We start from the raw sequence: 27,144 nt of genomic DNA on the forward strand, positions 1-27,144 counted from the left end.
CTGGATGGACAGACGGTTTGACAGAGACAGAGTAAAACTACATGCATACACATATTTGCACACACACACATAAGTGTGAACATGTGAGTGTAGTCCTAGTAGCTGCACACTCTCTCTCATATAGACACACAAGACCCATGAATGGATGACACACACCAACGCTACAGTCTCATCATCATACTGTAGCTATGAAGTCTGACAGTACGCTACAAGCTGAATCCATTTAAACAGCTGCACCTACAGCTGTTGTGTAATTATCCAGCTCCTCCAGCTGATGAGCGAAAAGAAGGAGGTGCTGATTACTAGAGGAAAAGAAGAAACCTCCTCGGAGGAATTAAACAAATTAACAAATCCTGTGTGAGATCCTGTGACTCCATCTTCATCCGCCTCAAAACTTGGATTATTCCACGACCATAACACATCCATCCCACGGAAGAGAAAGCACACAGCCATGAATCATTCTAGTTGGTAGGTGTAAACACTGAGGACCATAACTGGTGTGCCGCCACTGCCTCTACTGCCCACTAGTGGGTTCATGTACGAGCTGCATGAGGGAGCAGAGACAGATGGTTCTTGATTTTGTACTTACGATTCTTCACATTTTAATTACATTTAAAAGTTCATGAAAGTAAATGACTTAACCACTTAACCACAGCAACAACTTTTATCATTTTCCTAATCATTCGAATGAACTTTATTAGATCTAAAAATTGATTTGTAATATCTTGCATTCTTTTGTACATGTTCTGAATCACTGCTTTAAATATGTGTGTACCAAAAGAAACTGTACAACTATTTAAAATAATATATTTTAAGTGCTAATTAAATCCCTCAATAAAAACAGAATTTTGGTAGTATAAAAAAAAGGATGATGTATTAATGGTTACAGTGTATGGCTTGCCATTAAAAGAAATTGTTCCTTTAAGTAGATACATAATTCAAAAAAAGAAATTCATCAAATAATATGTTCTGTCTGTGTGTGTGTGTGTGTGTGTGTGTGTGTGTGTGTGTGTGTGTGTGTGTGTGTGTGTCCTCTTTAGTCTGGACAGTGCAGGTTGTGCCCACATTAACCACTTGGACACAGTACAACCTGTAACAAAACAGAAACAAAACGGGAGGTTGGTATTAAGCCGAGAGTGAAACAGATGAGAATGATCAGATAACAGATCAAAAGCCTTTTTTTAGGGGCACGTGTTCTGTTGCAGCACAGATCTGTGCAGTGCTCAACATTTTACACAAAAAAGGAGGCCAATAAAGGGCCTCTTATGTAAATTGTAAGGCAGATTTTGAAACAGTTTTTCATATTTTGTCTAGCAGGGATTCTCATCCTTAGTTTGGCCTGTCGATTGTGTCTGATTGCACACATGCAGGGTTATCAGATAACAGATGAAATGGTTGGGACATAAAGCACTTCCCACTTGAAAGGTTTTGTTCTATGAAGGTGACATATCAGTGACACATTTTGGCAGCATGATTACCGTACATACAGTATCACTTTGAAGGTTAAGAGATTGCTGTTGCTTAAATCTCCTCCTGTCAAAGATCCCTCCAATGTAATAACAATATATATGTTGTGTCTACAGTTACGCTTGTTCAAATATTTTTAGTTCTTTAGGCCTTAAATATACTAAATACATAAGAGTTGAGAGGACAGTTTTCACAAAAAAATGTCAAACAACAAATTCTCTTGAAAACGGTAATGTGATCTTAGAGTGTGCAAGCTGCTGACTGGAGCCTCCCCACATTATTTAGACGGATCCCCTTGAGTACAACAATTTCACTGTGCTGCCTTGTGTGTAGCAGTTTGTTACCCAGATTTTGAAAAAAGGGTTCTATCAATAAATGTTATTATCATTCCTTTTAAAAAAATAATTGTATTACAAATGTTCCCTTTAAAAAAAGGAAAAAAACATATTTACTTCTTCCTTTGTTCATTCCTTCCCTTGCCATAGCTCTAAATCTCAAATTAAGTCCCTAATGAGTGAGTTCAACTGGCCAAGTTCTTTACTGAGAGAATAATGTCTCTTTGTATCTTATTTCACTTTCTTTTTAGCTCTCTTTTTTTCAATAAGTCTTTCAACCCTTGTTTTTCTCTCTCGCCCTCCTTCCATCTCGCCCCCTCGCTCACAGCAAAAAAATCTCAGACTCCTTTGCCACACTGTCTTGGCACTGAGTATCTGTAAGATTAGCCCACCCTGCTCTCTACTCTGTGTGTGTGTGTGTGTGTGTGTGTGTGTGTGTGTGTGTGTGTGTGTGTGTGTGTGTGTGTGTGTGTGTGTGTGTGTGTGTGTGTGCGTGTGTGCGTGTGTGCTTGTGTCGGCGTGCATGTGAGGTCCTGCACCGATGTCTACCTTGAACTCCCATTCCTTCTCGGGCTGGCCAGTGGCCTCTGAGCTCCTCATGCAGATATAAATATGGCCTGTGTGCCAGTCTCAACCTGACAACATGTGCTGGACATGTGGTGTAGACTTTCAGTACAAACACAATGACCTCACACTCCGACAAGGCACTTACACTCTCAAACATACGCACCCATCTGTGTGCACACAGACACACACAGACACACAGACACAGACACACACACACACAGACACACACAGACACACACACACAGTGAGTGCAGATTGCTAAAGAACAGATGTATATATGTGCACTTGCATACACACATAAACACCTTAAAAATGCCCAGCAGATGAAGGTGCAATCTTCCCCCTGTGCTTAAATGGGAACCACGTGCTGCCTTTGGGTTGAGGCAGACTTTGTAAAGTAAGTCCTTCCACTCATTATGTGGGATGACCCATGCTACCCTGAGGCTGAGGGGAACGCGAGGCAGCTCTCTGCTCGTCGGCCCTTTGAACGTGGCCTCCAAACCGGAGTGGTTAGCAATTAAATAAACAGAGGAGGAGATTTGTTCCCGCTGTCACTTGCGTTAGCCAAAAGGAACCTGCCGGGCCAAGCCTGAGTCAGTCTAAGGTACCATTAAATGGCAGGGAATCCTTTGCCCAGAGCCAAAGGAACTGGCAGCTGAAATTGCAGAGGTTCCCAACCACCAATACCACCAACACATACGGCTAATGTGCCTCCCCTGGACAATCTGCCCGCAAAAGCTCTCCAGGGAAAAATTACAGCACAGTATCAACATCAGTTTGCCGTTAAATTGTACACATACCACACGAGCTAAGCAATCACCCCCCAAAAAAACAAGAACATAACAGCAGCTTGGCTGTGCAAACAAAATGTTGTTAAATCATAACATCCTTTTGAGCAGGTAATTCAGTAAGTTAATGCTGACTAGTGGACTGTGAAATATCCGTATAATGGCTGATACTTCATATCCTTCGTGTGTTGATGTATTTCCACACATTCAGTGGTACACAGTGATTGCCAATAGTAAAATTCGTCTCCCAATATCTCTTTTTCAGTATTAGTATATGAATATATATATGTGTATGTATATATATATATATATATATACATAGTATAGTGCCACCATGCCAACAAGCTGCTGCGTCGCCTAATGACCTAACAAATGTCAGTGTTAATAATATTAACAGCAATGCTTTATTTTGCATTTCCAATAACATATGATGTATATTTTGTATATATCGCAACTTTGCCGGATCAAAGTGTGAGATACAGCGTAGATAGTGATGTAGTTAGAAAGTAGGAGTAGCTGAATAAAGTGACATTCAACATATTTGTGTGGTATAAGAATTGAAGTTGATTGTCAAGCAAGTCTCATAAAAACCATGTATTGGCAAGTAAAAGTCCCCTTCAATGAGTTTAATTCAGTGAGGCAGACAATAAAATGACAGTAAGATGGCAAAAAAAAAAAAACAAGCATCCTTCATTAATTAACTTTTTTCTTTCATTAAAAGCCACAGCTGAAAGACTAGAATAATAAACATAAGTAATGGTAAGAAAAATGATCAAATAAGTTATTGAACCTAAACTGACGACTGAAATAATGCATCATAGTCTGGTCCAATAGCAAACGTGTTGATGTTTATTAGATTAATATAATAGATATAAGATTAACGTAACAGATAATAGCAGATTGCAGAATATGTGGTCCGAGTATTACCATCACAGTAAAACCCACAAAGCCAGCTAAACCCCCTCTAATGTCCACTAAGACAGTATTAAAAAGATGGATTACTCAAAGACATGGTAATAAGACCAATCCCTTCAAAGAACACACACACAGCTAATTAAGTGTTTGTTTCCAAGTGTTGTGTCATCCTCTGCTTTAAAGATGGTGGTGGGAAAGCACCGGTGAAATCATAGCTCCCTAGATTTCCCCCCCTTCCTTATTAGTGTATGCGTTTTCAGGGATAATGCACAATTGATAGTTTGTGAAAAAGCTTGCGACTGCCAGTATGGTGGATGTGCGTGTTGTTGAGGATGGATGGAGTTGGGAGTGGAAGGGAAACAACCTCGCCCAGTCTCTGCACAGCCCTGTTGGTGGACATCTGGATGTGATCCGGGTCTGCAGATGAGCTGAGCAGGACTGACCACACCTCACATGCATCATACTGTATATTGGGCTTCTCTAGGTGTCCGCCTCCATTATATACACAATTACTGTGGTGTGTGAAGGTAAGGCCATTAAGAGGATTTCTGGGTCTAAAGGGGATCTCACAAATGTTTCACCTCTGTTGATACCCTTACCCACATTCCCATTTCCTTCTTGGCTGCTGTCAAAAGATCAGTTATAAACTGTAGTGAGCCTGTTTTAATATTCTATGAGGTAGTATTTTACATTTTAAAAACCGTAGTATTGGGTCTCGTGATTTTATTTGACTAGTCATGAAGTCGGGAACTCTTCAAAATCAAAATCAAAGCTATCTTGTTTTTTTGAAAATTTGAAAATTACACGCAACAAACCTGTCTACTTCCTTTGCTGAGAAAATTACGCCACAAAACAGGCTGCATTCTTTGTTAGGAGTGCATAGGCACCAATGTTGTGCTAAACAGTCAATACTCGAGTTGAACGGCCTAAAAATGAGAGATTTCTCCTTAGCCATTTCAAGCTAAAAACACCCCAAAGAAACATCAGCTCCCGCAAACATGCAGAGTCAGGATCATTTGATCCACTGAGCTGTGGGGTGGATAGGTCTTAATGTACTATAATATCCCTTACACAACAATACAGAGAAACATCCAGAAATGAGTCACCAAGGTCCATGAAATTGTGATTAACTTTGGTGCATTATTCTCAGTTGCAATGACATCGACCACATTCCAATGTGCTTTATACCTTCAGTATATTTGCAACACATCATGCTTCGATCGGTCATCTACTGAGCGACAAATAACCCGGATTTACAAAAAAATACCACTTTCAAACTCACCTGCTTGTTAAGCTGCCACTGATATCATTGGTGCCACTGAATACGAAGAGATGCACAACATGTACGAGAATGTATTTCATATTTTGATGGACAAATTTATTTTTGCTTTGCTTCTCAATAAGAGGAAGCTTTGCATCAATAACATGACACACGAGTTGTCTGAATGTGAAACTGGTACCAAAGCTGTTGATCCTTTATCATTCCTTCATCTGAAGGTTTAAATTGTGATTTCCGTCTTTATTGAGACAGTCCACAGTTCACAGGGGTATGGAAATACAGACACCTGGTAACGTTCAATATTTAGTTTATTGTAACACTGATGGGTAAGATTTTAACCTTCCACTCACACACATATAGTACCAGTGGCTGTGACTACTACAACTCTGCTCCATTCTGACACTGTTGCTAAATCAGGCCTAAAAGTACTGTTATCTCCACCATAACTCTCCTCTTCTACTGCCACACATCAATCGTCTTCTTCCTGCGGTCTGAGACTTTCTGCCACTGGCTTTTTAATGTGGGGCCTTTCCTGCTAACAACTGTCACCACCACACATTAATTCCAGATGGATCGGGATAAATCAAAGCCATGATCCTTTAACAAAGTTTGCAGCTTCTAGAGCAGAAAGCATTAAGGAGGGAAACCTCCTAAGGTGAGAGCCTCCTACATGCTAGCATAGCATCTATTAAAAGTAAATTACATAAAGTCTTATTTTCTTTATGGTTGAGAGATAAATCTTTAACTGAAAACTTGTATGCATTAGTTAGTACAGCTTGGAAATAAGACTTTCACATTCATATCAGTCACTGATTACACATTATATGATCATGAAGAAATTCCACATAGTGAAAGGGGCTAAGAATCAGTACTGCACATTTGTCTGACATCCATATGAAACTCCAAAGAGAAGACATAAAACCAACCAGGGACATAAAACCAACCAGGGGCATAAGAAAGGTACAACAGGATATATTTCTAGACAGTATAGAAAACCGAAGTCTAAACCCACGCTTTCTGCGTGGTAAAAGGGGACATCAATCCACTGAGAAAAACAAAAGAAGCTGTGATTGATGAAATGTCTTGAGATGTTTTTCCTTAGCGTCCCAAAATGTTAATTTCCTTGCTGTGCCTAAACTGGATTATTCATCACTTGGCGGTGGTTGATGTGACCCAAGTCCCTCCTGTCATTGTTAGCTCCCTCTTCTCCACAACTCTATCAGTGTGACACCAACAGGCCTTAGACAGAGATGGATGCCAGGATGGATAGATAGAGAAATAAGGACACAACGACTCATGATTGATTGTACCCCGGTTAGGATGTGTAGCACAAGAGTTTGGCCTGGTAACTTGTGGTGCATCTTCATTTAGCCATCTATTGTTATTCCATCACACTGACAGATTGATATCTTGTGGGAATATTTATTTAAACCCTTTAAAACCACTTCTCCGCCACCATACAATCTTCAACAAGTGGAAATGTAGCAACTTGCTGTTACTGTTTCTAACTCTGTAGTTGCTGTGGGTTGTAGGAAATGTGGAGAAGGTTTGATTAAATATAGAATCTGATGAAAACTGTACATTATACACTATATTGAAATCCACAAGGTGTCCTATCTGGCAATATGCCAGAATTGTGACTAATAAAATTTCCGTATGAGTCACAAATTGGAAACTTAATCTACTGATCCCATTTACCTGCTCAGAAAATCAATGAGAAGACGGTTTTATATTTATATCTGTGAATCCCAGAAGGTGGAGAAAATATGGGCTCTGAGATAAGACTCTCTGAGGGGAAATGAAAAATAAAATAATATGCCCTACACACAGGGATTCAACAAAATAGGATGAAGGGACTTGAGTCTACAAATTCACTCAGATCGGATGCTGTCATTGGTGATACAGATGAAAAAGCAGACACCAGAAAATTAAATGGAATGTAAAATTCAAATCTATATATTTATACCTATATCACAGTATTTGGAAGATTCGCTTGTTTCCTTTTTGGTTTTTGAGCTCTTGGTTTGACAAAACAAGCATATTTGTCACTAGTTTTTGGAATATTTAGAATAAAAGGTTACTTAATTTTTACAAACATAAAAATAAATCCTCTGTTGCAGGTCTACGTGTCACAGTAATGTAAATACACTAAAAGATGTAGAGATTTGGCATATATATTAAGGCAAACAAAAATCCTAAATCAGTTATTCTCCAAGGCATTTTGAGAGCAGCCTAAAGTTGCCATTTTTCTTATGAAAAATGAGACCAAAGAATATTATGGTGTGGGTGGGTTATCCCTCCATCATTTTTAGTTCTCAATAATTCACAAAGTCAAGCACCAGTCAGCCAATCTGGTGGTCACACGAAATTATGCTCTCTTTTGTGGCTCATTGCAAGCCCGACATTTCTCTGATGACAACACTCTTTTGAACATCACATCACAACTTTCTGCATTTCCATGCCGTCTGGAAAACACTACTCACTACTACCAGCCTCATTTCCAAACGGAGCGAATCAAACAAAGAATAAATCAATCTACAACTCTAACCACACTGACTTTCTGCAGAGTGCCATCATTAGCATGGTTTATTTGCTCACCGAGCTGTTTCTAAAAGCAGAGGCAAGCAGGGGTCTGAGTTCTCTGGGGGCCGCTGCTGATGTCACTGCGCTGCAGTAGTTAGTGTGAGCTCGGCATTAAGTGCCTCTCTCCTCTCACTCTACTGTTTATTTGGAAGTCATTAGTTCTGTCCAATTTGGGCCCTCGGCTGAAGCAAAATCAGTGATCTGATTATTAGCCAGAGGAGCAAAGGCTATTCTGTTTCTTTACAGTCTGCCTTACCAATAGAGAGGACACTTGGAAAGTAACACACAGCTTAAGAATAATCAGGCTGGGTGACAACGTGCTATAAAAACACTCCCATTAGCAAAAATGTCACAAACTGAGTCACTGCAACGACAAAGTCTTCTGTTTAGGGGGCCAAGAATGCCACATTAAATCCCTAAATGGAAAGTACAAATAAATAAATAACTCATAATTACAAAAGTTGCAGAAGAAGTCAGAGGCTCCCATTAGCAGTGCCAGGGCAACATTTTGAATTCCTTATAAAGAAACACGCAATATTTTCCTTTGCTTATGTTGGTTACACAGACCTATTACATTTATACAGAGACTGGTAAAAACAACCTTCCTAGATGCTTTACGCTGACACTACTTTGCAATATGCATCATCCTCTGTATCAAGTATCAAGATGCAACTGACATCGCTTTCATATGGAGATTAAGCCATATTGCAGTAACCTCTGGTTGCACAACTGTTACTGCATCACATTTCCCATATACCAAAATGTAATAAAAAAATCCATCTATCTACCTTGTCTGAGTGCATTTACTGGGAATAAAGGTTTGAGGTCCCAGAATTCAGAATTTATATGACAAGATTCCTAAGAAGAGAGTAGTTGCACATATTATTTCTTATAATATATATTTTTCAGTATTTACAGCGATTTGTCCATTTATGATATAAATTTAATCTGTGCTAAATTAATCTGGGTAATAGCGAAAGGTAAGTGATTGAGTGGAAAGCAAAGTTTGTTAAATAAGCAAAGAGTTGCACACAACACACGATTCAACCTGGACGAAGCTGCTACTGTGTCATGCAAAAGGAGACCTTTTCTGATCACCGAGTTTCAGACGAAACAAGAGCGCACATGTTGTCAGACCTGTTGCAGTGCGTAAAAGAAAATATGTCTTGCATCTATCTAAAATTTGTTCCAGAAGGTCTCAAATCCAAATGAGGGTCTGTTTCTCTCCAGCCCCGGATATACTGTGCACGCTGTGGTTATTACTGTGTTCTCAGTAAAGATATGAGTTGCCTAAGCAATACCAAGCAGCCCAAAGTATTATCAAAGAGAGGGGGGGAACAAAAAATGGAACAGGACACGGAAAGGCCATGGGTTTGGTAGTTAATACGAGAACACATCTGCTAGAGCTGTCAGAGGTCTGAGGTCTATTCAAAATTGGGTCTGGAGGACAAATATACAGAACAAATGGCAGTCACTTGATTCATTTGAATGGTTTATGTGTGGTGAACTCTGAGGAGCAGATTTTGTTTAGCTGGAAACTCCTGCTGAACTTCAAACATGCAGAGAGGTGGTGGAAAATAAATGAACTCATCATTCATTCACTTGATTGGTCTAGCCTAAGCCTTATGTCAGTGAGGCCATAGGCACAGAGATACACCTGAAAATGGATCCGCCCTTTGCCTACGTTACTGTGTCTCAATCTCTGTCCACATCACATGGATTTTAATCACACCAACTGTAGGCAGGAGCTGTTCCAGTACACGGCGTATGTCATAGCTGCAATATCCCACAACCAGTCAAATCCAATTCAGAAGTAGCCCCTAAAAATCTGACAAATGTGACAGCCTACTTTTACCGCCCTTTCAAAAAGAGAGAATTTTAACGAGTCAGCCCCCGTCTGTCACTCACACGTACAAGACACTGACATGGACTGATGTCATTGTTCCAGGCCACAATCTGAGAAATATCAACACTAATAAAGTGAAATTAATGTTGATCTTTCTCAATGGGAAAGGAGACTACCGCTGATGCAAGCCATTTCAGTTGGTATACGCAGGACTATTTTCTGCAACATTTAATTTGGAAATGAAAATATACTAATCTTTGGTAACATCATGTTAGAAATATGAAAAAAAAACTTGACGACAGCACATCATTTAACTAATTTTAACACACTAACAATAATGATTGAATTTCACTTTTTGTTATGACTGGCAAGTAAGATGGGAAAATCTTCAGTATGCAATGGATTAATGTTATGAGCCATAAAGCAGAGACTGAAATTGAGGTAATCTGTCTGCACACTCATTTCTACATTTCACTCCATTTTGAGCCAGTTAAGACTGAGAGCGGAGTAACTGAGGGCTTTGGGTTCATCTCTAAACCTCTGAAAAGGGTCGTCTTCCTTGCTGACCTCAGCCGGATTTGTTTCCCTGAAAAGGAAATGACTGCAACCCCCACTGCACTTGGGTCATGAGCTAGACTTGAGCAGCCAAACTACAAAGAGCTTAATCTATTTATAGGAAAACACGGCTACAGTACAGTGATCAGGGGTAAAAGGAACCCTACAAGACAGAAAGACAGTCGGACGCCAAGGTTACGCGGCAACTGTCAAGATCAACACAGAGCCTTGCCATTCCCCTGCTTTATAACTTAAATCTATTTTCCTTGCCTCTCCTAAAACATTAAACTATCCCCTTACTTTTTTACATTGTCGATTTTGACATTTAATACAAGTAAGAAATGCAGCACCTACAAAACTGTCCCATACAATAATCTAAGTAATTTAAGTACAAGTCTAGAGGAAAAACATTCCAGTCATTTTTTTTTTTTAATGCAAAAAACATTGAGACTCAATGTCAATGTCAGAACAAGCCGCACTTTAAATGCAGTACGAATCTATGCAGAGTTACTGCTATGATAACAAGAATACAAAAGCTACATTCTATGCCGAAGAGAGCTGGAGTGAGGACTGCGTCTTTAGGGTGGCAAAGCCTGAAGACATACAACAGACAAGGCACAACACTCACCTCATAAACATCCTTGAATTATATCACATTTTTATTTAGTACTAAATACCATAGCAGCAATACTACTGCTGTTAAGTCAGTTAAGAACTGGTAGCTTCCCACTGACAATTGTAGGTAGGCAGATAAAAAGGTATTCCTGAAGAGCAGCGGTTATGTGTTCTCTGTGATCTCGGTGTTATTGAGGATGAATTTGGTTTTCTGTACCAACTGACGGACCAACTGTTTGAAAAAAGTCCAATTGTAGAACCTTGATTTGTTTTGGTTGTCTGAAGGTGAAATGTTGGGTAAGGGAATCTTTAAGGAGATTATTTTTGTTTTAGTAAGATTTATAGAAAATGCATGGCAATTATAATTTGCTGTATCCAGCACAAAAAGACATTTTGGTCACGAAAATGTAATCTAATGAAATGTTTTCTTTTCTTCTAACTTGTGGAACTGTACATTATGATTTGTGGCCATCTTGGTTGATGTTGCTTTAGTGTCTTGTACGACCATATGGACTGGGCACCATGGAATGGTGAAGGGCACACAGGATCAATCAATCAACTACACTGTAACTTGGTATGGCTAGTAGGAATGGGAAAACATATTTTCAGTTTCTAATTGCCATTTTTTTATTTGATTTTTAAATGGCCCATAGTGAGTCTAGAATGTTTGCCATAAGTATATTTGAGATTCAAAGCAGGTAAAACAACACTAAAAGTGCAGAGCTGAAACAACACACATAAGGCTGAAAGTGAAAACAACCACAACACTGACGAAGAAGAACGGAAGCAACCTGTTGGTTTGCCTGCCCAACAAACTCTAAGAACAACTGGTAGATATATAGGGTTAGGGTATATAGGGTTAGGGTATATACGTATATCTCCCATTACTCAGCATGAGAAAATACAGAAGAGACACAGAGAGATGCAAGAAATGGAAAAGAAGTTATAAAATACAGGCCTGTTAAAAAGATGCAAAGGAGAACAGGGAGTAAGATGAAAGATGGAGGGGCAGCAAAGGTCCCACAAAAGAAAGAAACTCAGGTAGGTAAAGAAAAGCTGTGGAAAGCCAGAGCCCCATAGGCCCTGTGAATCACTGACTGGTGTCAGCAGGCCGTATAAAGCTGAAGCTCGGCTGTAAATTGTTGAGAGAGATCCTAGAGAGACTGTGAGCAGCTCGGACTGGCCCATGAGGAGATTCAATTTCTACACTTAAAACCGTCTGTAACCTGGTTACACTGCATGCTCCATGATTTCGTAATAAACAGTAAGCAGTATATATACCTAAATATTATTATATCATAATATCATAATACATGATATGCTTTCCTTTAAAAAAACTAAAACTCAACATGTGTGCTTACGTTCTAGATTTCAACACATGGAGCTGATTATAATACCCACAGGTGGCATAAATACTTTTGGCCATTACAGAAAAAAGGAGTTCCCATCAAATGTATATTTAAGAGTCATGTGGGGTCGAAATATGGAAGTAGTGACAAGCCATTGTTTCCAGGGCCAAAATCGCCTTCTCGTTTACTTGCAGTGGAAATGGTTTAATTCTCAGTTGCAGCTCTCCCTTCACCCATTCAGGTTCATATTATTGAAAACAATGGCATCAAGCTGAAAAAACAAGAAGAAAAACATGCCAGTCAAAGCATTAGAGCAATGATCCATCTCTAGTTCAATACGGTAACAGGAGAGCTTGCTAAAAAACAATCAGCTTTCCTTTCTTTCTCTTTCCTTCTCCCATCGGCGTCAACCAAACATCTGCCATTCTTTCCCAGCAGAAGGGAAGGTCGTTTGTTTCCACGCCGAGATCACTCGGTTATACAACTTCTGGGCTTGTTTGGGTACGACTGCTCAGACAGGATATTACAAGATAGTACAACGCCTTCTTTTCCCAACTGGAGGCTGGTCATCAGGGTAGAAACACACAATAACTGCCTGTACTGGAGACAACTCCAGATAAACAGCACATTAGGGATCTCCTCTGAGGTTACAACAGAAATAAAGAAGATTCAAATCTATTCATTTTAATTGGTGTTAGACTCTTCGTTTTATAAAGTCTAACAATCCCTCTTTTGAGGTTCAGGCTTTATCATTGTGTTTCTTTTCCAGCTGAAACCCAGACACTGTATTTTAAGTTGGCTTGCTGTGGAGAAAGAGATATCAAGTCTACTTACTCTTACTGAAGTGCATGTGACAAAGACACCAATCCCCTATCCACAGTGTTACTCAGCTTCACCACTCTTTTATTACTGTTGTGAGCTAAATTACCCCCCACACACACACACCTTTTATTAACCTGCAGTTCCCTAACTGTAAAGTTTCTTTTCCCAGTTGTCAGAAGAGAAGCTGACAGACTAATGCATGTTCTGGGCTCACTGTCAGTGTAAACATTAGAGATAACGTTCACGGTTAAATAAAATAAAGAAAATGACAGGAATACATGTGTGCATCCTCTTTGTAAGGCAACACTCTCAGGCCTTGGCCTATTAACTGCTACAGTCTACTGAGAGCGATGCATTAAAGGATCTAATTGTTCACCAGTTGACAGATGATCGTCCCAAAGTCTTATGTCTCAAGTGCCGCCTGTCTGAGCTTAGAAACAGTCTGGAGCAATGCACTCTGTTCTGTATGGCACGTTCTACCTGTGATGGAAGCTATTTCTGCACTGATGAGAGGCATTTAGCCAGAAATATCTCAAAAGCACCATTATCTCTGAGCAGATCTGATTCCAGAACACAAAACTCTTACAGTTTTTTCAACGTATTTAAGTAGCATGAAGAGAGAGGTCACATTGCTCTGCGGGACGTGTGACAAAGGATACCTTGGTAGACATGGTTGTGACCTGAATGTGAGTTCAGTTGCTCTGACAATGACAATGGTAATTTGAGGGTGTGTGTGTTGATATATATATGTGTGTGTGTGTGTGTGTGTGTGTGTTTGGTAGTCACTATGTCAGTGATGTGGTGGTGTGAGGGAGTATCACTGTCCAGCAAGTTACATGAGGCAAGTCGTTCCATTGCAGAACAAGTATGTCTGATTGCTTTCACACTGCTGTGTGTAATGTGTCTGGAATTTTTGTTTTGACGAATACGTACAGGCACACATGCAAATTAAACCTTACCATTCTGTTCATCCAGCTCATTGCCAATCTCCTGGCCCATTATCTTCTGTCGGCTGATGACAGCTGCTAGTGCATCCAAGCCTGCATCCTGGGCTGTGAGGAGAGAAGATGGAAAACTTTAATACACTTGAACATGAGACAAAGAAAAATAAATGCTACTAAATGCTAGACAACAACATGGAGAAAGAGTGCGCAAGAATTTATGTAAAATTTAGCGGTGGGGTATGACGAAGAATAATAAAGTAATGCTGCAATCCCATTTGGAAAAGCTTATTGTAAGAATGGAGCAGTTAGAATACTGTACTTGTGCTATAATGACGCAACTATTTGGGAAATAGGAATCACAGGCTGTTGGGGTCCAGCTCAGCTCACAGTGCCACATGTGAGTCATTCAGTACTTCACCCCACTCAGCCTTATTCCTGTTATTATAACCACAGCGGGCCAAGGTGCAGAGGAATAGGAGTGAAGCTGAAAGGAAGAGAAAAGAAAAGATTTGGCCTCAGTAGGTTTCCAATTTTGACACACTCTCTACCACTGGAATTTATTTTATGACCGCAGGTTCATACGGTCACCATTACCCAACTCCACCAGAAATCCCACAGGGGACGAGAAACCTCCATGTGGTTTGGTTTCACTGTCTTAACAGGAATCTCTGATCCCAAATTGACAATAACCAGAGTCGTAATGGAGACATAGCAATGAAGTGTCACATGGAGTCAGGTGAACTAACGTCTGGGTGTTCAAGTCATGTCAGAGCGATTCAGGAAACCGGAAAAAGAAAAAGGAAAAATTTGCAGTTTAGTCTCAGGCTCCCTCCATCCAAACGTTGAAATGTTTCTGAGCAAGAAACTGAATACTAAGTTGCTCCCAATGGTTAAGACAGCTCCTTATATGGCACCTCCCCTTGCATCTGTGTGTGTGTGTGTGTTTGTGGATGGGTGAATGAGAGGTACACTGTAAAGTGCTTTGTCTGTTAAGTTATAAAGGCGCTTCCATTTACCCTTTATTTAATTATGTGTAATTACCTTCAATGATTCGTTGTTGCTGCTGTTTGATCTCTCCAAAGTTAAGCCCCCTGGTCTCCTCCGTTTCGTTGACCAGCCAGGGGTTGGCTGCAATACCATGACTCGTTCCTGCCCCTTCAGCCATCAACGTCGACCTTTGAAACATCATCACAACAATATTTACTTTATTAAATGTTTCTAATCAGTAAACTAAAATGAAATGTAAAATTGTTTGGGAGACCACGAAATTACTATTTTCTACCTGAAAGCATTGCAGCAGCTGTATTAGTAGTAGTATTGAAGACAAATTACCCACCAGCACACTACAACTGAAAGTACGTAGATATCAAAAGTGCCTTTTTTGTCTTTCAATCACCATTCCAGCCCACATCTAAAACACTCATCACGCATCAGAGACTTTTAGCTATATAAGTAAACACAGCCAATATGCCTGGTTGGGACAGGCGTACAGTGCACATCTGTACAACTTTTACAGCAAACACATCTGTACAAGGCATGTTCCCTTTTCAATACTGTACTCTTTTGAACATTTAATGACAACAAAACTCTTCAGATCACAGAAAAAAGTATTTATTTACTCATTTTGTCTTTAAAGCTATTTAAACGAAAAAATACCAGGTTAGCTTGTGCAGTGTGTAAACAGTGCATGTTAATCTCTCACAGGACTGTGGACTGCTAGGGAGGCTTTGCCATGACAAAGTGACAGACCAGAGAGTACTCTACACTGTGCTCTGCTAAATACCGCTTTGTGGTTTAAAAGCTATTTTTTGGTTAATAGCTTAAAGCTGTGTTTCAGACCCCCCCCCTTCCGCGGCAGCCTTGCGGTGACGGGTTCAGAATCTCTGTGTAAGGCTGGATTTAACAATGTCTGCTGTAAGCAAGTCGTCTGTTGGTCAAGCTCAGGAAAAGTGACCTGAGCCACATGGCGATCAGTGACTAAGGAAACAATAATAATACTATAGTGAACTATTCTATATTTCTGGGGGGTTTTGATGTTTGATTGTCAAGCTGTTTTTTAAGTGGTAAGTAAAACAATCTGAGAGCATTCGAAATGCCGGTTAGCTGAGGCTGATACCATCAGAGGAGTAGGTGAAACAAGGCATTCGGACTAATCTCTCTGACATGTTTGATCACTATGAAACTGCGTGCCAGCCTTCCACTTCCTCCATGCAATTGCCCAGTTTGTGAAGATCCAATTAACCAGTCGATGGGGAGCGCCAAAATCAGTCAGGCACATCTTTTGCACTAGACTGCCGCCATCGGGCCTGAGCACCCAGGTCCTGACTGAATGACTTAGACAGGCGAGATTTAACTAATTACAACCATTTCCAGTGCAATCAAATACAAAAGGAAAGGTTAGTGAATAATGGAGGAAAGGTGGATCTGAGGGGCAACAGGGTGAACTAAGCCTTCAAATATAGGCGCCATGTCCTTCTTTTGCTTAGTCTGAAATGGAGATGCTCAGAATGTATTGTTTCAGGAATAGATTAAAGTCCCCTCTGTAACCTCTATTCCTTTTTTTCTTCTACCCAAAGTTCTCACAAAAAAAGAGCGGCTTAGATTATCCAAGCATGGCCAATCCACCCCCTCCCACATTCTGTCCTCAGAGACCACACAGTGGGAATGGGTCCTACCCACAAATCCAAATTACCCACCACATATCACTATTAAAGTTAGGTCTCACTGAGCAAACTAAAAACCATACGACCACATGATTACAGTTTGCCAGGCTAGTTTATTGGTTTAAATGTCATTTGAGATTTTTTTTAACAGAGCCTTTTATGTAATTGGGTGTGTGGTCTGTAAAAAGATGAAAGCCTGTACAAAGCACCGCTAAGTAGATCAATCCCAAAACCAAAGCTTGTGAAAGATAGCAGAGAAAGCCAGTCTCATATCAAGGCGTCAATAAAAGTCTAAATTCTACAGATCTGATGAAACACTGACGCGTAATTTCATTCTACTGTCATCTCAGTTACGCCTCATAAAAAAAACATATCTATGGCCAGAAATTAGACATACTAGACTGTACAGGAGTTTTTCTTTCTCCCATGACACCACTTCCTCTTCCTGTCCAAACAACTATCACCTGGGCCAGACCAGGTCAAACATTACACAAAGTAATGACTGCCTGCTGCCTAAGATTTTCAAAGTTGACATGACATCAGATAATGAAGAGGAAATAAGCTTTGGTGTACAGCTCTTTGATTAGCTCCATAAATATGAGTTCTAAACTGTAAACTCATCCCTCCTGTCCTTGTTCATTAACACACACACACACACACACACACACACACACACACACACACACACACACACACACACACACACAGCCCATTTCAGGAGGTGCCAAATGTGTGATCAACAGTGCAAAGCGAGCAAATCTCCAAATGAAAAAGAATTAGCTATGAAGTTAAGCGCCCTGTCAAAATGGCAGACAGACAGACTTCCTTCCGAGTTATAGCCCAGGGAGAGGTCACGACACATGGGTCTTACCGGATGTACAACTTTCACAGAAAGTTAGTGACCAGTGACATCTCATCAAAGCAGAGAACAGAGCCTATGACCTCTCCGGTCGCGGACACAGACAAGAGAATGAAGATTCATTATTTTAATTGGGCGTCCAGCACAAGATATAAAAAAAGATCTCAGAGAAGAAAATCACAAAAGGTGGCATGAGGAGGATGCTCCCTGAAGTATCGTGGGGTGATGCTTGGTTCGGCCATTCTGACATTAACTGACAGTGACAGACAGGGTGGAGAAATATTCCAATATTTTCTTGAACTACTTAAGCAACAAGCCAGCTGTCACATATTATCTTTCAAACTGAAAGTGCTCTAAGAAAAAGCACAACTGAAGACTAAGTGAGGATAGACTATTTGAGGCAGCGACATGGCATAGTAGTTGGATACCAAGTGATCTAGTAGTATGAATTTAAGTCAAGCACCACATTAATCATAAATATGTTATGACTCACCCAAACCTTTGAAAGTTGGATCAAATCATCCTATTGTCAAAATGTAGTCCTTTTGTGATCCCATTCATGAGATTTGACTGACTTTCTTAACTTTTCCTCTCATTTGGGATGAAATAATTTCACTCGATTTTAATACCTGGAAGGTTCAGGCTCCGTGATGTCTCCCTTGAAGGTGGCATTGAGCTGCTTCTCTCTGGTTAGCAGGTCATCAATAAGATTCTGCCTCCTATCAGCTTCTGACTGCATTCTGAAGAAGCCATGTTAAGGTCATGCAAAAGGTCAACATTACTTTAACCACCTTCAGTGATAGCAGACAGAGGACGTTCCAGACACTGGGTCAGTTTAGAAAAAACCCATGAACACAGAATCACTTCAGTAGTTACTTTTCAAAATACTCTGACTCCCTCTAAAGGAAGACAACTGCTACTGCAAGCAAAGAAAACCCTCCAGCCTAAAATGTGATGCGCATCCCATGACTTCCATTGCCTGGAACATTCTCAAAAAAGGATACACACGCCGAGACGATGAGGCTCGCAACAACCCATCTTTGAGCTGGGCAATATTCTGTTTGAGCTTCTGCAGCGATGCCCGTAGCGTCATGTTGATCTGAAAAGACAGAAAATGTTTACACCAGCTGACAACTAGAGAAACCCGACTATTTCAGAAGACATTTGTAAGCAAAGCCATTTAACTTGTGAACGTAACACCAAACCTTTGCAGGGTTCCCCCCTGTTCTCTGCTGCCTGTTTCGTTCATGAATGTTTTCTGCTATTTCCTGTGCCAAGCGACAAGTCGCGTCATAATTCTGTAGCCTATAGATCAATGAATGGGATAGAGATCTTCATCATTACTGACTCACAACAAACACAACAGCCACAGATACACATAGAGCAACACAGAGAGACCCCCTTTAAGTTAGGTAGTTAAAGTGGTAATGAATTACACAAAAGACTGCTCTGCAGATTTGTACTGGGTGAATACAATTGTCTTACCTGTCTCCTAATGTTGTGCAACTACAAAAATATAATAACTGTATTTTAAGAATACCTTACAATACAGTAAACACTAGCTAGTTTAGCTTTCTAGCTCATAATGTTCAGAGTTCGTTTTTGATGCTGGAGTTTAAGGTTGTTAAACAAATAGCAAATGAACTACTGGGTGTCTGAAAAAGCTGAATGAACAGCCACAAAAGCTTGAGTGCCATAAATACCATCATCAGTGTTTAATACAGCGCTAATATGTTGTACTGTAGGATGTTTGTATTATTCAGACGGGCAAAACGTCAGAGATTGAGCTTAAGCTTTTCATTCATCATGTGACTTTAACATTGCCTTTTTCCTCTTTCGATTCTGCTGCAAAGTTTCAAGCTGAATAGTAGATAGAGGATTAATGCCTAAAAACGCTCCTTGGCCAGATCCAGGACCACTATTCTACATTTTCCCCATAAAGAGCTTAATGAAAACGTTATTGTATTTGGTTAACGTTAATGTTTAGCTGTAGGTAAGAGCTAAGTTAGCTACTACGTTACTTTAGCTAGCAGGACTCAGACCGAGTAGCTAACTTATTGGGGGTAGTAACGTTATTTCTTGTAAATAATAAAACAGTCGAGCCAATTTATTGTAACCTTCGAACATATTACTTACCAGGGATCCTGAGACATTGTGATATAACGTTAGCTGTAACGAGAATATCTACTTAGTTTGCACCATCCGATAGTAATCACAAGCAAACTGGTTCTTGTTTGGGTGTGACGTCACTACGGCCCACTGCGAGGGACAGCCGACTCTCTGGTCGCGGTTTTCAGTTATGCAGGAAAACCGGAATAAAAGGCTACTGAAAGGGATCATTTTATACATATCAGTTGTTAGTTTTATTATTATTAGCTTAAATTTGAATGATTTTTGCTCATGTTTGTGGTTTTTGCCCCAAAGATTTCCACCAAAGTGGAGGTAAGTAAGTCAGCATGCATTGACTCAACATATCTACGTTTTTTTGCTTTTATGGGAGCAATTTGTACATTAAAAACAAATAAACGCCATGCTGATAAAAGAGGAGTGTTTTTAATACCGACCTAATATCCCACCTTTCAAAGGAATACTGTCATCAAACATTATATTCAACAGTTAAAACTGTTAGTGAACAAAACAAAAAATGGTGATCAGTAAAACTGAATTATAAAAATGTGTATGTTTACTATGAGTATTCACAATCTTCCTTTCTTCAGGAAAGTGAAGTGAAATACAGATGCCAGGACAAGGATATAGGGAGTGTGTGTTCCCTTAGTGAGAAAGATTAATATTTGGCAGTAAATAATTAACTATATGGACATTAAGTGATTTTTCAGTTGTTAGTAATTATTTTTAAAAGCCTTAGCTTAACAGAATACACAGAAAGTAAGAATATCCTGGTCAGTTTCTCACAGTCCTTACAGACAGGGTCTCCATATGTGTTTTAACTGTTTTCATTTTTTTCATTACACTCAAAACACATGTAGAAATTCATATTGTCCCATAGGCTGCAGCCTTCATGGAAATTGGCACGGAGGAACGACAGCATGCCGTCTCCACTCATGGGGCTAAGAAGTTTGTTTTTCAACTCCATTACATGTGGAGCCCACATATGAGAGAAGTACTTGTAGAGGTTTGATGTTTCATAACCAAACAGTAGTTGTGTTTGGATCACAACAAAAATCTGTTGTGTAGAATAATAACCATTGGGAGACTTCTTGGAATAGACTCATTTGGCATTTTGATGCTATGCATGAAGCCGTTTCTGGGAAAAAAAACTATTCTACGTGATTACCCTCCTTTCTGATGACCTTATTTTGAACAATCCAATTTTGTAACAAGTTTACCTGTAAAAAAACAACAACAAAAAAACATTTAAATAACAAGCAGTTGGTTAATTGCAATGCCAATGAGCAATTTATTGTGGAAAGTGACTGCATGTATTTTATGTAACATATAAATAATACTTAAATACACTGCAGTGAGTAGAGCCATTTGAAGGACACTTGATCAAATGATGTGTCCAAAAAAAGTGCCTGTGTTTTGTCATGTGACCTGGAAATTTTTATTCCTTGTTTGTGACTACTTATTTCTTAGAATGAGACACTGTATGTTTCCAAAGTTAAAACAGGAAAATCAAAGGATTTTTTCCAATTTCAATGACTGAAATCACCCCAAACAAGCCACACCACCATAGCTTACCTCACATGTACACAGCCCACAGGCTTATATAAAGCCCTGATCCTCAGAACGTGCAGCTAGTCACAGGAGACGCATTACCTTCCAACTTGCATTTCTTTAAAGAATAAGACTTGAAATGATTGATGTTTCAAGAACGCCAGAGTTTTCCAATTGTGGAAACATGAATTCAATCTCGATGTGCACTTCCTCTGATCAGGACCTGGGTTCTATGTCAGCAGGCAGAAGCAGGCAGAGGTCTCACTCCTATTACAGCGCAGAGGATTGTAAGAACTATGGTGTGCAGACACAGATAGAGGAAACCTATCTAAGACCTCGTTCCAGGTATGTTTTCACATTCAACTTAAAGACCTGTGCTGTTGTTTTTGTAATCCAGATTATTTTAGTGATCAGACAACAAGGAGCAACAGGCATGTGTAGTTATATTCATCTGGATTTGTGTTTTAATGTTATGGCAAAATTAATAAGGCATAACAAAAAGAGGCATAATTGTTACTAAATACACAATACTAAATTCTGAATCAACTGCTCACAGGTCCTTTTACAGTTTTGAGACATCAGAGCCTAAATCTGCCAATGACGTGGAAAACTCTACAAGGTCCTGTCCACTGAGTCCCAGCTCGCTACTCCAGTATCAAGTGAAAAAAAAGGAAAAGAGAGAAAGGAAAGAGGCTGGTTCTCACGGCACCACTAAAAATTCTAAGTCTAAACCAACGAAGCGCTCGCCATCAAGAGAACTTAATGGTACTGAAATAATGTTTTTATAATAGCATTTTTCTACTCCCAAAAAGGGTATAAGTTTAGAAAGTGTAAGTCAATTTGCATTAAATGTATGTATGCATATTTTGCTCAGGCAGCAAAGGCAGTCTGAAGTCAGTGTCTATGATGACCATCTCTGAGTCGGACAGCTGGGAAATTTCCTCGAGCTCTGGGATGAAGTATGGACAGTTCGTGGACTGGGAGAAGATTGACCCTGAGGCCGCAAAACGATACCAGCAGATCCTGAAGAGTGATCACCAGCAGCTGAAAACGAAGGGCAGAGAAGGGTTCTGGGCCATGCCCCACACACTAAGGGCCAAAGCTTATTATCACATCATCCACAGCATCAATTCCAGGTTAGGACTTTCACGCTGAATAATTCCAGGTTTTAAAAATATATTCTCTGTCACAAGGACAGGCTGTGTACTGGGGAACTGATATGACCTTTGCAAAATGATCTGACTGTGGATTGATGTTATATCTGCAGTGGGTCTGTCACTCCAGACAGAGATGTCTACTATGAACTGGCCAAGCAGCTCTTTGGGGAAAAGAAAATCAGCACCCACCCCGTCCCAGAGTACATGGAGGCAGGAGAAATACCCAGGTACTTCCATGGGTTAATACTGGTTCATATATGACAGACATTCTGTTATGCTGTAGAAATTGCAAACATGTTGAACACAGTAGATTTGCATGGGAGATTATGTTTTATTTGGTTCATTTTTACTTTATTGGCTAAAGTCTGGTGGTTTGGTGGTCCAATTTTTGGAAAATGTAAAATGCCACAGCAATGCTTTAAGTGTTGAACTGTCACATTCTTTGTTGTATTCCCAATTTATTGCCAGAGTGGAGCTTTAAAAAAATATAAAAAATGTATTATTGTACTGGTTTGGAATAAGACCAAGTGAGTTGTTGCTTGTTCTCTTCTTATCCAGATACTGCCTCAACAAAGCAGGCTTGAATTCTGTGAAAAAGATCCTCCTTTCCCTCGGCAAATACTTCCCGGACATGAACTTTTGCCCCATCCTTCCTGAACTGGTCTCCCTCATTCTCCACTTCAGCGAGGATGAAGCTGAGTGTTTCCACAGTGTGTCCCGACTTATCTGCTACAACGACCCCAACAAGCGCTACATAGACCAGACCTTCCTCACCTACCGCGCTTCCTGCATGACCTTTGGAGACCTTGCTAACAGGTGTTGCAGAGGCATCCGTAAGCTGATTGCCAGCTCTCACCAGAACCTCTTTGAGTTTTACTCTGACTGGATCATGTGGATATTTGCGGACCTTCCTTTCACATATGCCATCAGAGTGCTGGATGTCTACCTTTTGGAGGGCTACAAGGTCCTCTACAGGTTTGTTGCTGCTGCATTGTCACATGTAATCTAAATCCTTTAATATGAATGTTTGATTTCTCATGACATAACAGGACACAAGTATAAAGTACAATAATTGCTTTGTAGGGTGGCATTGGCTTTGCTCAGCCTCTATAAAGTATCGGTGTCGTCTCGAGTGGCAGACGTGGAAGACTTCAGAACAGATATGAAGAGTTTCGTGCAGAACGTGGCTCGCCACTGCACAGCTGAGAAGCTCCTGGAGAAGGCCTTTATGATTCCGATGGCCACACGTGGAGAGCTCAACCTCCTGTTCAATGCCAACAAGGACTCCCTCATGCAAAAAGGTGTCAGCATACACCAGAAGAGGTTAGTACAGAAACTGAACAGCCAGTGAGAGGCAGGAAACATGTTTAAAATAGAAGAAAAGGAAACTTTGTAAAGCATGTGGTGTACAGGTTCCAAATACTCTGGCTATATGTAGTTATTCATGCTGGAAAAAAACTGCTCAAATTTATGTTACTGCAATTTCATATTCTAATACTAGTTATGTTTATGTTCCTAAAGGCAGTTGGTTGAGACGGTGGATTTCAACAACTTCACCTCCACTGTTGTGACAGGGACTGGGATGAGAGTCGTCTGGGCCTGGATACCTGAGCGCTTTGCCCTTTTCAGTCCCATTAGGCTGTTTAACACAGCTGAACATGGGAGAAGCCTTGCCTCGTGAGTAACATTTGTTCACTACTTTAATTCCATTGAAAAACCATCTGGGAGACAGTGAACGAATGTGTTGTAACTTCACTGGCATGAATTATGTATATAAGTGTTTCTTTAATATATCAAAAGCCTCCTTTTCTTTCTGTGTCTTCATGCCTGAAGTATTAAATGAGGCCAGGTCATTATGGATCAATAACTGCTGAACACCACGTCCCAGCTGTGAAAAACATTCTCCGGTCTAGTTACATAACAGACAAAGGCGGTGTGTTTTCACTATAAACATGTTTGCTTTGAGTGTGAAAGTCAAGTGACTTACAGTTCAGTGAGTGGTGGTAAATGTTGTTTATGTAGAAAAATACCTCAAGCTGAAACTATGAATTCCTAACTGTTAAACACTTTAACTGTATTTTAGTTTAGATTTCATTTAATATACAGGAAGTATAACATTAGTGATTCCTGTGTCTGTTTTTTCTCTTGACGTCATTCCATCTTGAATAAAACAAACCACAGCTCTTAAATGAGTTTCGGCTATATAGTACTTTGACATGGAAAGATATTTGAATTGTTAAAGCTATGATCTTGTCTCTGAACAAGATACAAAATGTTTTCTTCTAATAATATACAGTGGAGTAGTATATTCATTTACGGGCTAGGTTTAGTCACCAGTGATACTGTCTGGTTGTGTAGGGCAGTTTATGGGATATTATGGGTTTTTTCTCTCTCATATAGATTCTACTCACATGTGGAGGGACACGAACCAACAGTCCTTATTATTAAAACTGTGGATGAAGAGGTAACATCAGATAACATAAATAATACTTTTAATAATTTTGTTTTTCTTTTCCTTTTGATTAAACCTTAAATTTGAAGCCTAGATGTCTTCAATAATTCATATTTCTCATTTCTCAGGTCTTTGGTGCCTTCCTGTCAACAGATATGATAGAAAGGAGAAAGCATGACTCTGAGGGACTCGTATATTTTGGAACTGGGGAATGTTTTGTGTTTACGGTGAGACATATTCCGGTTTTCTTCCAGTCAAACAAAGTCCCTCATATTGTGTGTATTGTGTATCTTCATTAGTATTTGCTGGAATGCCTCTTAAACGGTCAAACAACTCTTTCAGCTTCGTCCCAGCATGGAGCGCTACCAGCAGGCTATGGTCAATATCATGACAAGAAGAGCTTCCACTCAGCACGGTCGAGCCAGTAATGGCGCCTCCTCCGAGGTCTTAAGCAGCGGCTGCTCCCCCATCAGCTCTCCTACAGCAATCACAACTCTTACCTGTCCTGCTGGAACCCCCCAGGACCCCAGCTACTTGACGATCCCCTTCACCACCCCATTGGAGGAACCCATGACTGCCAAAGAGTCAAAGAGACCCAAGGAACAAGAAGCCTCCATGTTCATAGCGGGCAGTGACAGTCAGCTCATTATTGGTATGTCAGTAGAACATATTGTTAGAAGATTAGAGTGGGTTTTGTCAACATGTCAGCTGACAGACGGATTGTTAATGCAGCACTGATGTATGTATCCTCTCTTAGGTGGCGACGGGGGTCACGCACTGTGCCTACAGGAAGACCTAGAGGGAGGATACTCAGAGCCTTGTGACACATTCAAGAGCAACCCACTCTGCAAGGGACATTTCAAGATCCATTCTCTGGAAGTGTGGGGCATCCAGAACTCTATTTCCTTTTCTCACAGTTTTCCCTCTCAGTGAACTAATGGGAGAGCAACCTTGTAACATTGTATCTTTTGGTAAACACTGAACCTTGTTGATGCTGTTTCATTGTACTTCATTTGTATGTAAATTTCAAATATTTATTTCAAGTTTTATATTCAAGTTTATTTGTATATCCTTATATCACAACATTGTCTTACTGGACTTTACTAGCCAATGAATAGTTGTTCCCATCTCAAGGAAGCGCTATAAAAATAGAAGGAAAATCTCCACAAAGAAAACCCTTAGCATCTTATCACAGAAAGGAGGATGAGACATGCCAGCAACTCGAGCAATCGTAGTGTAATGCAATTTACAGTAATTAATCTAGGAGGATTAGTTTGAGGGTGTGGTGTAGCCACTGAGCCTCCTAGATTCATCAAATCTATATCAATCACTGAATATTTATTCATTCCAGTCAAAGGTTCATATTTAACCATCAGGCATGATTGTAACCTGAAACCAAATGCAGCAGCAGAAAAATTACAAGTCATGTTTTACCTCTCATTAAGTCTATTGATTATGCTTTGCTTTGTAGAAAAAAATCAGTTGGAAAAACTGTACCTTTCTGGGTACTTCTACATAATTTTTTTTCTTATTATTTTGTAGATTATCTACATTTGATACACAATTAAACTTCATGCACTTTTTACAATGCAATTATCAGCTGATTGTATTCAGTGTCTAATAACTTATTCAGATATGTGAACCTATTGTCATATTTATATTCATATGTAATGGGGTCAAAAGAAAATTAGTTTCAGACTGAAACGAAAATATTTTTACTTACCTGTGTTTGAGATCAAAATCTTGAAATTGACAACATATGTAAGGTATTATTAATAAGGTGTGTGAGGATGTAAATATGTGTAGCCTAGTGTCCAGGCATGTTTGTGTGTTTGCTGTTAAAATAGTCTGACAGTAATTAATGTCCTACATACTCTATACTCGTCATTGCACGTACTTTTAACCCAAAGTAGTCCCTGTAGCTAGACTAGGGCGATCTGGTCATGGTCCTACCTACCAGAAATAAATTACAGACCTATTTGAAAACCTTTGCTGCGTTCTAGTGCTGTAGGAACTGTTGTGTGTTTTAATGGGCACATCTGAACGGGGAAAACGTTTTTTTTGTAATTGATTTATTGTTTTTGTCGTTGTTATTTGTATGTGATAATAAGAATGATTAATGCGGATAATATCCACGATGTCAACAATGAAAATACCTGTACTATAGGTGGATGTGTCAACTGTATCTACGGTCATTGTTTAACTTGGTCGACACGTTTTCTGTTCAATAAACAAAGTACGTGGTACATAATGTGTAATGTCTTACCATC

At 39.8% G+C, this 27,144-nt stretch overlaps 2 protein-coding genes across 3 annotated transcripts in view; one reads left to right on the plus strand and one right to left on the minus strand.

Annotated features, from left to right (window-relative positions):
• stx8 (syntaxin 8) overlaps positions 1–19,862 on the minus strand; it is a 41,209-nt gene extending 21,347 nt beyond the window's left edge. For both annotated transcript variants that reach the window (XM_051384249.1, XM_051384248.1), the window contains exons 1-6: positions 19,724–19,862; positions 18,793–18,892; positions 18,592–18,686; positions 18,217–18,327; positions 15,107–15,240; positions 14,081–14,173 (exon numbers count right to left, since the gene is read on the minus strand). In XM_051384249.1, the coding sequence (XP_051240209.1) occupies positions 14,081–14,173; positions 15,107–15,240; positions 18,217–18,327; positions 18,592–18,686; positions 18,793–18,892; positions 19,724–19,740 (550 nt within the window). In that variant the 5' untranslated portion in view covers positions 19,741–19,862. The remainder of the gene's footprint in view (positions 1–14,080; positions 14,174–15,106; positions 15,241–18,216; positions 18,328–18,591; positions 18,687–18,792; positions 18,893–19,723) is intronic.
• Positions 19,863–21,334: 1,472 nt separating this feature from the next.
• LOC127354338 (TBC1 domain family member 24) lies at positions 21,335–27,125 on the plus strand. The gene is made up of 11 exons (XM_051384208.1): positions 21,335–21,610; positions 21,822–22,030; positions 22,140–22,401; positions 22,533–22,649; positions 22,981–23,397; positions 23,506–23,745; positions 23,944–24,099; positions 24,823–24,886; positions 25,003–25,101; positions 25,217–25,526; positions 25,632–27,125. The coding sequence occupies exons 1-11, from the start codon at positions 21,405–21,407 to the stop codon at positions 25,805–25,807; spliced, it is 2,256 nt and encodes a 751-aa protein (XP_051240168.1). The 5' UTR covers positions 21,335–21,404; the 3' UTR covers positions 25,808–27,125.
• Positions 27,126–27,144: the final 19 nt, after the last annotated feature.

The sequence above is a fragment of the Dicentrarchus labrax genome, unplaced genomic scaffold (assembly GCF_905237075.1).
Source record: "Dicentrarchus labrax unplaced genomic scaffold, dlabrax2021, whole genome shotgun sequence".
In the NCBI taxonomy this organism is placed as follows: Eukaryota; Metazoa; Chordata; class Actinopteri; family Moronidae; genus Dicentrarchus; species Dicentrarchus labrax.

What these genes read in the sequence shown, in the direction of transcription:
- LOC127354338 (XM_051384208.1), top strand. Translation starts at nt 21,405, where the DNA reads ATGATTGATGTTTCAAGAACGCCAGAGTTTTCCAATTGTGGAAACATG. An exon ending in GCCATCAAGAGAACTTAATG is followed by an intron (nt 22,031 to 22,139) that starts GTACTGAAATAA and finishes TATTTTGCTCAG; the next exon opens with GCAGCAAAGGCAGTCTGAAG. An exon ending in GGGAATGTTTTGTGTTTACG is followed by an intron (nt 25,102 to 25,216) that starts GTGAGACATATT and finishes CAACTCTTTCAG; the next exon opens with CTTCGTCCCAGCATGGAGCG.